Source organism: Gastrolobium bilobum, unplaced genomic scaffold (assembly GCF_033153095.1).
Source record: "Gastrolobium bilobum isolate Gb01-03AN ecotype WA unplaced genomic scaffold, APGP_CSIRO_Gbil_v1 utg1090, whole genome shotgun sequence".
Lineage (NCBI taxonomy): Eukaryota > Viridiplantae > Streptophyta > Magnoliopsida > Fabales > Fabaceae > Gastrolobium > Gastrolobium bilobum.
In genome coordinates this window covers 408,517-420,000 of record NW_026899797.1, presented here as the reverse complement: position 1 = coordinate 420,000, position 11,484 = coordinate 408,517, and the positions used below count along the sequence as shown (strand labels likewise).

The 11,484-nt window shown below is 32.5% G+C and overlaps 2 protein-coding genes across 3 annotated transcripts; both read left to right on the top strand.

Annotated features, from left to right (window-relative positions):
* Window positions 1–2,613: 2,613 nt before the first annotated feature.
* On the top strand, window positions 2,614–5,823 carry LOC133293547 (pathogen-related protein-like). 2 transcript variants are annotated; one of them, XM_061492125.1, is made up of 5 exons: window positions 2,614–2,861; window positions 2,948–3,080; window positions 4,860–5,161; window positions 5,436–5,462; window positions 5,551–5,823. In XM_061492125.1, exons 1-5 carry the CDS (start codon window positions 2,742–2,744, stop codon window positions 5,620–5,622), a joined length of 654 nt encoding a protein of 217 aa, XP_061348109.1. In that variant the 5' UTR covers window positions 2,614–2,741; the 3' UTR covers window positions 5,623–5,823. The 2 variants fall into 2 exon arrangements, with proteins under 2 accessions (XP_061348109.1, XP_061348108.1); XM_061492124.1 differs by having other exon boundaries at window positions 2,616–2,861; window positions 5,436–5,819.
* Window positions 5,824–8,185: 2,362 nt separating this feature from the next.
* Window positions 8,186–11,069, top strand: LOC133293569 (endoglucanase 25-like). Its single transcript, XM_061492160.1, has 6 exons — window positions 8,186–8,567; window positions 8,961–9,268; window positions 9,363–9,836; window positions 10,026–10,158; window positions 10,278–10,450; window positions 10,541–11,069. Exons 1-6 carry the CDS (start codon window positions 8,186–8,188, stop codon window positions 10,889–10,891), a joined length of 1,821 nt encoding a protein of 606 aa, XP_061348144.1. The 3' UTR covers window positions 10,892–11,069.
* The last annotated feature ends 415 nt before the right edge of the window (window positions 11,070–11,484 follow it).

Sequence of the window (11,484 nt, the reverse complement as noted above, 5' to 3'; positions counted from 1 at the left end):
CATGGAATGTTTTCTTTAAGGTAGCCTTGTTATATTAGTAATTTTTAAAATTGTTTCCTGCAAATCCCATTGCTATTAAACAAGGGATAGGATATTGTGACACCCAAGTTATGTTACACCCATGTGACACCCAGTCAATCTCACCGTTAGATCGCTTATGTTGATCCAACGGTTATATTTATTTCCATCTTTGTATGGTCATGATTTCCCAAATTTAAAGTGAAAGCATTAAATATGGGAAATCATAACCATACAAAGGTAGAAATAAATATAAAATATTAAATTTGGGAAATCATGACCATACAAAGATGGAAATAAATATAACCGTTGGATCAATATAAGCGATCTAACAGTGAGATTGACTGGGTGTCACATGAGTGTAACATAACTTGGGTGTCACAATATCTTATCCCATTAAACAATACAATTTCCAAAATCGTATTTTATGTATACAATTAAAAACTTAATAAAACCAGTATGCCAAATTATTTTAAGTCCTTATACATGGCTAAAAATATCAAGGAGTTGATTGCAAAGAAACCAACATGATACTTAATAGAATCGTCCACTAATAACTCCCTAAGATGTAAATCATTCACTAATAATTCCATTGTTTACTAGCAATAGAATTTCCAAGAAACAACTTTAATAATTACTAATTCTAACAAGGCTACCTTAAAGAAAACATTCCGCGAGTTCGTCTAAAATTGCGTTGGTGAAGAAATTCTATTTTTCTTTTTTCTATTTGGGTAATTTTGGTATTTAAAAAAAAAATTAACTATGTTAACAAAATTTTGGATGAAAAATTAAATTAAGGGGGTAAGTGATAAAGAAATTTTAAGTAGGGGGTAAATAATTAAAATTTTTGGAGGGAGAGTTATGTAATTTTGAGAAAACTTGTAAGGGAGTTTTTGAAGTTTTCTCTAAATATAATTTATCCATGTATATATAAAAGTTGGGCAATTATTTTCTCCTCTTGCAGCCACACCGAAATCTATGACTTGGCTTTTTTTTTTTTAAACACTGGGCACCACCTCTTTGTCTTCTCTATAGGAAATTTAAAGTCTCTCTTGTAATAGGGCTTTGATCCCTGACAATGTGTATAAAAAAATCTTGTGGATAGAAGTAAAATTCATTTTGATAATCTTTATATCTCAAAAAGATTAGTATTCAACTATTGGTCAAAAAATATCTTAAAAAAACTAAAAGAAATAAAGTTCTCTCTTGTAACACCCGAGACTAAAGCCCATAAAACTTTAATTGAAATATAAGTATTTTTATTAATAATGATTTGCATTCATTATTAGTATATTTTTTAAATCAAAATCAAATTATATAATTTTGACGTCTTTAAGAAAGTTACATCGTAAGTTCTAATAAATTAAAATAGTTTTATTTTTTATGCATTTTATACAACAATGTCATCAAAAATAAAAATTGAGTTATATAATTCTTAAAAGAGAAAAATTATTATTACAAGTTTTTTGTTTATAAACTCTTACAAAATTATATTATGTACACAAGATAGTATATTCCAACACACAAAGTACTATCCTTAGTACATAATATAGTTTGTTAAATTTTTTTTATAAATATAACCCTTCCCTTCTTAAATTTTTAAAAGAATTTCTCTGTTACATTTTATACGATGATAATATTAATAATAATAATAATAATGTTTACACATCATTTTTATTACACTGCTTTTACAAAAATTCCTTTTTAAACAATAAAACAAGTAAAATACACAATTCAATACATTCTCTTTAGTCTTGATTTTAATTTTTCTAAACAGGGTGCGTTAAAAGTTATATGTTTTTGGCTTATTAAAATAAAAAATAAATTTAGTTTGAGGGAAACTGCGAGCAAGCAAATGCCTTTGCTCCATAAAATGTAAAACAAGATATTTAAAGAGTGGTTTGGTTGCAGAAAAATACTTTGAGGAAAGATAATATAAAGAAAAAAAAGAAAAACTTGAGGACATGTCAAGTGGTCACAAAAATTGAAAAATACTTAGGGGGCGTTTGGTTGAGGAGAAATTTTTTGAATACTAGGTAAATGTAATTGATAGGGAAATGGTTGGAAAGTGAGTTTGGTGGGAAACTGTAAAAAAAGTTGTTTGGTTGGAAAAAATTTTACCAGGAAAATTGAGTGAAATTCATGAATGTGTGTTTGGTTGAATATAAAATATTGATGAGAAAATTTATTGAAATTACAAAATTATCCTTTTAAAAATAACCCTTTAGCTTTTACAAAACTTATTGTGCAAACTTTGCTCACCTGTGAGGGATAATATTGTCAATGTTTTGTATCACTATATCAACTTATCTGATTTTTATAGAAATACCATGTTCAAAGTAGCATTCAGGAACAGTACTTTTCTTCTTTTTTAACGTGTAACTGTGGATAGTTAGCTAACTGATATTCATAGATAAAAATTGAGAATCCGTGAAACAAACGCACACAATTGACAAACTTAGAATCACTTGCCTGGGGAAATCGACAGAAGTCTTGAAACAAACACTGCCTTAAGGATAGGTCAGCTGACTCATCCAATACGTCTCGTGACGTTCAAAATTAAAAAAAATATAAAATAAAATCACAACTCATATTTCATATTCCAAGAATTGAACAGTGACAAACTCATACTGCTTTATGTAGTAGTTGAGCAGAACTTAACCTCAGTATTGTTGGTATAAATTGTATCCAAACTCCAAATTTAGAGGGCATGGTCAAGTGATATGGAGGACAAGTACCGCACCTATTTGCGTGAAGACGAAGAGAAGAACACCAATTGGAGATTTGGTGCCCCTCCTAATTATGATGCTGTCAACAAGCTATTTGAAGATGGCAGAACCAAGGTTTCTTAATTTCTCTTTCTCTGTTTATGCATTCAGAAATTAATAAAAGACTTGTTCATGTCAAACGTTCATGCTTTTGATGGCAGGAATGGCCTCTGGATTCACTTGAACATAAGGTCCAGACTCTTGTGAAGAATTGGGAGATGGAAATGTTCCACAAGCTGGATTTCCATCAGAACAGATCAGTGGATCCTAACAAATATACCTTCAGCCTAAACGGTAGCGTTTCATCTTATTTAAAAAGGATTATATATATATATATGGAAAAAACATTTCTAAAGCAGCTTGATAAGTTTATCTCTGGCCATTCCAAAACTACGTCATTTTATTTATTTATTTCCTTATATTAATTGATTCACCTTTGAATGGTTATGATTTCCTTTTTCTTTCTCTTTCTTTATCATCATTGATCTATCTTTATACGGTTATGATTTAGTAGCCGGAGATAAAATTATCTCAAACTGTTTGAACCCTATATATATATATATATATATATATATATATATATATATATGTATATATATACGAGACTTAATTTTTTTGCAGTTACTTATCTGCCACACTAGATTACATGGTGTAAATTTTGAAATGTAAAAAATAATATAGTTCATTTCGACAGTTATAATATGTATTTTTTGAAATACATAATGTATGTGACTTGCAGCAATTATAATTTTTTTTTCATATATATATAATATAAGGATTATTTTACATTAGTGTATGTTATACTCTCAGTTTGATCCTTAATTTTATTTATATCTAACTATTCTCATTTATCAAACATTTGAATGTAACATTTTTTATTCTTACATGCCACACTAGATTACATGGTGTAAATTTTGAAATGTAAAAAAAATATAGTTCATTTCGACAGTTATAATATGTATTTTTTGAAATACATAATGTATGTGATTTGCAGCAATTATAAAAATATTTTTTTCCATATATATATAATATAAGGATTATTTTACATTAGTGTATGTTGTACTCTCAGTCTGATCCTTAATTTTATTTATATCTAACTATTCTCATTTATCAAACATTTGAATGTAACATTTTTTATTCTTACACCAATATATATATATATATATGGGGTAAGATATTCTTACACTAGTGTAAGAGTTAGAAGTTTTACACTCAATCTTGATCATTGATCCACTTGTATCCAATGACTCACTTTACTAAAAAAATTAGAGCCTTTAGATATAAGTGAGATCAATGGTTAAGACTGAGATGGTAACTTACACCGGTGTAAAATGATCCTGATCCTATATATATATATATATATAAAATTTTTCTTACAACATTTTGTGGATCCCATGTTTTTTTTTTCTCCTTATATTTGGGGGGTTTGACCTAAGAAATGTGAATTTCAAACAAATCCACCAGTTTAGTAGAGGTGGCAATATGAGTTGAACCCGACGAGTCAACCCGCCAAAACGAGGCGAGTTGGGTTACATATTTCAACCCATCAACCCGCCTCGTTGGGTTGTGGGTCAAAACGGATTGGCAAAACTAAGGAAAATGTTATATGAAAATAAGTAATATTATAATATTAATAAAATATAATTTATTACCATAGAACGCATGCGTGTTTTTGACTGTAACGAGGCTATGCCACGGAACGCATGCCTCAACATGACGCATTTTGGTATTGTGCTAATCAGACTTGTCAGAAACGCGCACCTGGTATAGACGTGTTCAGGTACGAACGTGTTGAAACTTGTCAAAAACGTGTACTTGATACAAACGTGTTCAAACACGTACAAACATGTTTAGATTTATCAGAAACATGCATGTGTTAGGTGCGTGACTAAATGCATAGCCACATGAAACATGTCTTCCTGCATTAATCCGATAAAACAGTTTGGTGAACCAACTAAACAAGTAGATTTTTTTGAAATTTGCATTTCTTAGGTCAAAAGCCCTTATATTTGTGGTTTTTTGAACTTTATATATATACACACATGCTTGATTGTGATTTGGGAGGGGTGACAGGAAGGAAGCCTATAACTTTGGAAGAGAAAAGGAAACTTGGTGGAGGGTATATCCCTCTACTGCAAACATCCCTGCCAGAGAAACTCATGCCTTACAATCCATATAAAGAAACAGCAGATTCATCCCAAAAGGATTTTACGACGACGTTCCCACGTGGGTTTGCTTTGGAGATTCTCCAAGTGTATTCTGGACCACCCGTCATTGTTTACAAGTTCAGGCATTGGGGTTACATGGAAGGTCCTTTCAAAGGTCACGCCCCAACTGGTGAAAAAATTGAAGTGTATGGGATGGCCATTTTCACGGTAAAATTACTTCCTTCCCATTTCCAAATCCAAACTTATTATTGTTAAAGAAAAGTGTGTGTAAGACACATTCAGGTCATTTTAGGAGGTTAATATAAAGACATGAGACCCGTACCTTTTTTTTTGTCAGTGAAACCTACATTTTTTTGTGTCTACTACTCTACTGAAATGACTTAAATGTGTGTCCTTTAATTTTTTCTTATTATTATTATTAATTTTTTCACTTTGTAATTTTTTTTATCTTTAATTTATTCTTTTTTGGGTCACATCACAGTTGGATGAGGCTTCGAAAATTGTGAAGGTAGAGTTCTTCTATGATCCAGCAGAACTGTTTGGAGGTCTATTGAAAGGTCCTAATTTTGATTGCACTGATGAAGATGTTGTTTCAGGCTGCCCTATACTTAGGAACACCGGGTAGAGCAGCACAAGTTCAAAGTTTAAACTTGCAACGTCATAAGTAATAATCCAAGCAAATTAAGGTTGTGATACCTTCTTGTGTGTAATAAGTTTAGTCAATTATCAGAAATTTTCAGTCAAGCTTGTCGCAAATACTTTCAAAAGTATCGTATGTATTCAGTCATCATGAATTTAACTCAGTTTCGCATTTATATATCAACCAATTTCAGATAAATAGATGACGCTTCCCTAAGGATTTGATGTTTTTGATCATTTGTATACTCGATGTTTTTGATCATTGTGAAGGAGTAAAAGGATGAAATTTTAGACTTTGGGGGTTGTTATTAGGGAACAGTGATCATTGTGCCACTGTTCACCAACTTTTTTACTTAAATGTCACGCGAACAATATTATTTTCCAATCTGCCACGGGACAAGTTCGCTTCTGACACAAGCGATCTCGGTTTGCTGATGTGTCAGCTTCCTGGTGGTGTCAGAGTTCGCTTCTGACACAGGCGACCTCGGTTCCAACAATATTTTAACCAAGTTCCCCTACATGGTAGGCGAACTTCATTTTTTTTGAATTTTTTTTTTTAATTTAATACTTGTTATCCACTAAAAAAGTGACACGTCAGCAAACTGAGGTCGCTTGTGTCAGAAGCGAACTTGCCCCCGTGGCAGATTGGGAAATAACACTGTTCGCGTGGCATTTAGGTAAAAAAGTTGGTGAACAGTGGCATTTTGGTCAGTATCCCTGTTATTAGGGAGCGTTTGGGTACATGAGATATTTTTTTTACCAAGTAAATATAATTACTAAGAATATGGTAGGAAAGTGAATTTGATAAGGAAATTTAAAAAAAGTTATTTGATAGGCCAAAATTTTACCAAGAAAATTGGGTTAAATTTTGCGAATCTTTGTTTGGTTGAAATAAAATAACGATGGAAAAATAAGTTGAAAAAACGAAAATAACTCTTATTAAAATTAATGAGGTCAATGAAGAGACAATGGATGGATTGACACATAAGCTTGCTTCCCTCAATGCTTACTTCAAGCCTGATTCATATTGATCTAAGTACCTTCTCTTTTACCTTGTCTGGTCCCTGTTATTCTCCTTTAAAATCATTGTTTTCTCTGCAAAAGCTTCGGTTGCTGGGTTTCATAACCACTTTCAACAAGCTGTGCAAAGTGTATAAGCTTTCAAAAAGGCTTGCATCGAAGCAGATCATCAGTGATGCTTCGGTTTGAGAATCATATGCTTCAATGATGCCTTAGATCGAAAACCACTTGCTGTCGGTTTTGGCCATCTCTTCTGCAACCCTTGAAATTTGGTAAAGCACTGATACCTCACCTTAATAGGTGAAATTTTAAAAAATTTACAATATTTCAGTAGATATTTTGATTCCTTAAAATAAATAAATTAAAATTTCGGTAGAATTTTAATAGACACTCCTCGCATGGTTGCTTAGGTAGCATTTAAGTATTTATCCAATGAAATTTTATTTATTTATTGGGTTTTGTTTTTGCCATATGCGCCTGGTATGTTAAAATCGCCTTGAAGGGTAGCTGCAAAAGACCTCTTGGGCCCAAGAAGCCAAGAGGAGGCATCTCTGTTATTCTATTTTATTTTATTGTTTTATTTCTTTAAATATTGAAATTAGAATGACAAAAAAATAAATACTGTGGAAAAAACACGTAAAGTAGAAAGACTATCCAAAAATTCTCATTGCGAAAGTACAATACAAATCTATGCAGAATTAATCTGTAATGTAAATGGTTTAAATTATAAATATTTTAAAGAAAACTCCACCTAATTAACACCACCGTCTCAAAATTGTTTAAGCGATTGCGAAGATAAAATTTCGAAAATACTAATTTATGAGAAATAGATAATACGATAGTTAATGTTTGGAATATTTACATTAAAATTATATTTGTAATTTTAGACTTTTTCATTAGATTATGTAACCCCCTTATACAAAATAATTTTTTAGTATAAACTCAAAACGGAAAAAATCAATTAAAACAGAATGTATAATACTACAGTGTAATTAATAGTTAACATTATCATTAGTACTTCTTAAGGTTAGTTTATTAATATATATAGAATATAGATATAGATAGGGAGAGGACACCCCTAAATCATCAAAGAATGGTTACTTCAATGTATTTTTGCTCTTCATCCTCCATGGCTTCCTTCTTAGGTAGCATTCTATTCCTGCTAAGGTGATAATATCCAGATGAGGCTTAGGTCATTGCTTCAAGTTTTTGAACTTAATCATTGTTACTCACATACAACTTTGGCAGTTATAAGGAAACATTTGCCTTTATTTGTATAACGTTTACTTTAAGGCATCCCATGTAATGCTATAATTTGGACGGCAAATAAAAGACAAACTCATGCTTTGGAATATCAACCCAATTCAATTTTGACACATAATGGTTTGAAAAAACAAATCATAAATTACATAAATTCTCTAATCAAAATAAACAGTAATTTTTTAGAGGATCTTATAGGCCAAACGAGCTAATTTAGATAAAAATTAAGAAGCCACTTCTTCTGAGGCAGTGAGTGCATGATCCATTTTTTCATTCTATTTTCTGCTTCAACACGTCCTAATTACAACAATCATGTCACCAACAGTGTCATCTACTTTTGAAACAGAGAGGCAACCTGTGAGATTTGCACATACAGTTTCAGAGGCAGGTCGTCTTCTTCCTTCAGCCAGCCGCTGGAGCTCTATTCAGCTTGACTACAAACTTGTTCCCAAGTCTTCCATTGCCTATGATTCTATCCCTTCCCAATACCCAAAATCTGTTGACTACAATCTTGTTATCACTGATAGAAAACACTTTCATCGTTTTGTTTTTGTGTTAGTATCAATAATCTTTGCTATCTTAGCAGCGGTTCTGCTGGTGCACTTTTTACATCAGAAGCACAAGCATCAAGATTCTTCAATCAATCTCAAACTGGCAATAAACCAGGCTCTAACATTTTATGATGCCCAAAAATGTACTACTTCTCTTTGTGTTGCAGCACATTTCCTTTTCCTGCTTTGTTTCTTTGTGGTTAGAGATATAATATAAAACTATACATGTGTTGTAATTAAAAGTTTAAGCTCTCTCAAGAGTTGTTCATAACATGTTATCAAAACTTCTATGATCTAATAATCTACAGTTTTATACTTGTCATCCCATTCTTTTAATTAAAAAGTTGAATTCCACCTCAAGATAGATGGGTCCATGCATTATTACGCTTACTTCAAACTTAAAAGGCTCTTGTATATCGGGATGTGTTAGAGATGTGATATAAAATTATTCACGTGTCTTCATCAAAAGCCTAAAACTTTTGGAAGAATTGGTTCATGACATTTGTGTAATTCATTATTTTTATTTATTTTTTCAGCTGGGCATTATCCAAGGAAAAGTCCAGTGAAATTTCGGGGAGACTCAGGATTAGAGGATGGGAGTTCAGCTAATGCTAGTCTTACTGGTGGATTTTATGATTCTGGCAACAACATTAAGTTTACCTTCACAACAGCTTATACTATGACATTGTTGAGTTGGAGTGCTATAGAATATCAAAGTAAATATGCTGATATTGGTGAGCTTGACCATGTCAGGGATATCATTAGATGGGGTAGTGACTACTTGCTCAAGGTGTTCATTCCCCCAAATTCAACAGTTGGATCCCACCTTACACTGTATTCACAGGCAAGTTATAATTTTTTGTACCATAATTCCTATTCTGAATTACATACTAATTGTTATAAATAAAAATTTGTTCTATGTTTTTCTATTTCATTAGGTTGGAAGTACCATTAGTAATAACGATGTGCACAATGACATAAGTTGTTGGCAACGACCTGAAAACATGAGTTATCCGAGACCAGTTTCAATTTGTGATAGCTCTGCTACAGATTTAGGTGGTGAAGTTGTGGCAGCATTATCAGCAGCATCGATGGTGTTCAAAGAAGAGGAAGATTACTCAGGGAAACTAGTCCAAGCAGCAGAAAGCCTATATGAGGCAGTGATAAGTGAAGATCCTACGAAGCAAGGGACTTACACCATGGTTGATGAGTGTGGAAAACAAGCAATAATGCTTTACAACTCATCTGGTTACAAAGACGAGTTGGCCTGGGGAGCAACTTGGTTATTTCTTGCTACTAACAATGCTTATTATCTTGCAAATGCAACTGATAGTTTTATATCAGCCAAGAGTGTTGAAACAAATTTTGACAAAGGGATCTTTTATTGGAATAACAAGCTCGAAGCTGTCGCGGTAACTTCAACCAACACTATGTTAAGCTTTTGGGTTGAAATGAATGTTTACATGATATCAAAGCTTATCTTGTTTAACATGTTAGAGAAATACAATATAAAATTAGTAACATGACCATTTTGAACTTTTGAGTTGAGAGGTTAGATGAGAGAATGTTAATGCAGCTTTAATTTTAACCTGAACTTGTAGGTTTTGCTAACGGGTATTCGATATTTCCGTGATCCTGGCTTCCCTCATGAGGATGTTTTGAAACTCTCATCAAACTCAACCGATTCACTCATGTGTTCTTATCTATTCAACAAATATTTGAGCAGGACAGCTGGTAATTAATTCTCTGATCAATTGTAACTTTACATTATTTGCTTGTGTTGAATTAATGTCCAACTATAGAGGTATATATATGTCATCTGTGTATATGATTCATATTAAACATAATGGTAGGTGGATTGATAATCATGGAACCTGATAATGGGTCATTACTCCAGTATGCTGCAACAGCATCTTTTCTTAGTAAATTGTATAGCGATTACCTTGATCATCTCAAAATACCTGGTGCAAGTTGCAACACTGATGTATTCTCGGTGGCAATGCTTCGTGATTTTGCTAGTTCTCAGGCAAATTCCTAGCCTCTTGAACATTTTGTACTGCAACCTATAAATTGTAAATAGTCTAATTTTTGGTTCCTTTTGTTACGTGCTCTTCAGGTTAACTACATATTAGGACAAAATCCTATGAAAATGAGCTATTTAGTGGGCTATGGTGACAAGTTCTCACTCCAAGTTCATCACAGAAGTGCATCAATCCCTTGGGGTAACCGGAGTTACAATTGTGATGAGGGTAAGGGATGGCTAAACTCTAAAGACCCGAATCCACAAGTTCTTTTGGGAGCCATGGTGGGAGGGCCAGACACAGATGATAAGTTCACGGATCTAAGGAGCAATGGAAGGTTCACTGAGCCAAACATAGCAAGCAATGCTGGCTTAGTTGCAGCACTGATTGCACTTCAAGATCCTCCGTATAATTCACGTGACTTCAAAAACTTATTGTGGGGATGAACTTGATCAATATATTTCAACATGTCCATTCGATTCCTTATACCATATTGAAAGTCTTACGTTCCATTGCTCTCACAGGAACAGGATTATGAGAATATGTATGGGAAAAAGGATGTCTAGAAAACTTCATGCTGGCAACTACAATTAAAGCAAATGAATTTCATTTGAACATCAATCATTTGACGGATAGAATTTTAATGACATTGTTCATGTTACTTAATGTAAAGTTCACGCATCTAACATGCAATTTTGTCTGAGAAGGACAGAACCGGAATTTTATTTTTTCAGGATTTTGAATTTTTGACACAAGGCATGATTATTCAATCGAGAATTCAATCATGAAAATTATTGTGAAAAATAAAAATCTGGTCACGCAGACAATTTTATTTGAAGGAATGCTTAATAGTATCTTCAAGATTGGGATTTCTTCTAAATAGCAAATCCTGCTTGTGAAAGCCAAAAAAGAGGAACACGAAAAGAAAAGTGAGGTATTTGCAATCGTAAAACTTACGATAATAGTGAGTTAAACTTAAACCTTATGCTGAGCTATCATTTTATCTTTGAAAATTCTTGTGTGAGCACTGCAAGCTGGA

Coding starts and splice junctions, on each gene's coding strand:
- LOC133293569 (XM_061492160.1), top strand. CDS start 8,186: ATGTCACCAACAGTGTCATCTACTTTTGAAACAGAGAGGCAACCTGTG. Junction 10,159..10,277: donor ATATTTGAGCAGGACAGCTG/GTAATTAATTCT, acceptor ACATAATGGTAG/GTGGATTGATAATCATGGAA. Junction 10,451..10,540: donor GTGATTTTGCTAGTTCTCAG/GCAAATTCCTAG, acceptor CGTGCTCTTCAG/GTTAACTACATATTAGGACA.
- LOC133293547 (XM_061492124.1), top strand. CDS start 2,742: ATGGAGGACAAGTACCGCACCTATTTGCGTGAAGACGAAGAGAAGAAC. Junction 2,862..2,947: donor TTGAAGATGGCAGAACCAAG/GTTTCTTAATTT, acceptor TTTTGATGGCAG/GAATGGCCTCTGGATTCACT. Junction 3,081..4,859: donor ATATACCTTCAGCCTAAACG/GTAGCGTTTCAT, acceptor GAGGGGTGACAG/GAAGGAAGCCTATAACTTTG.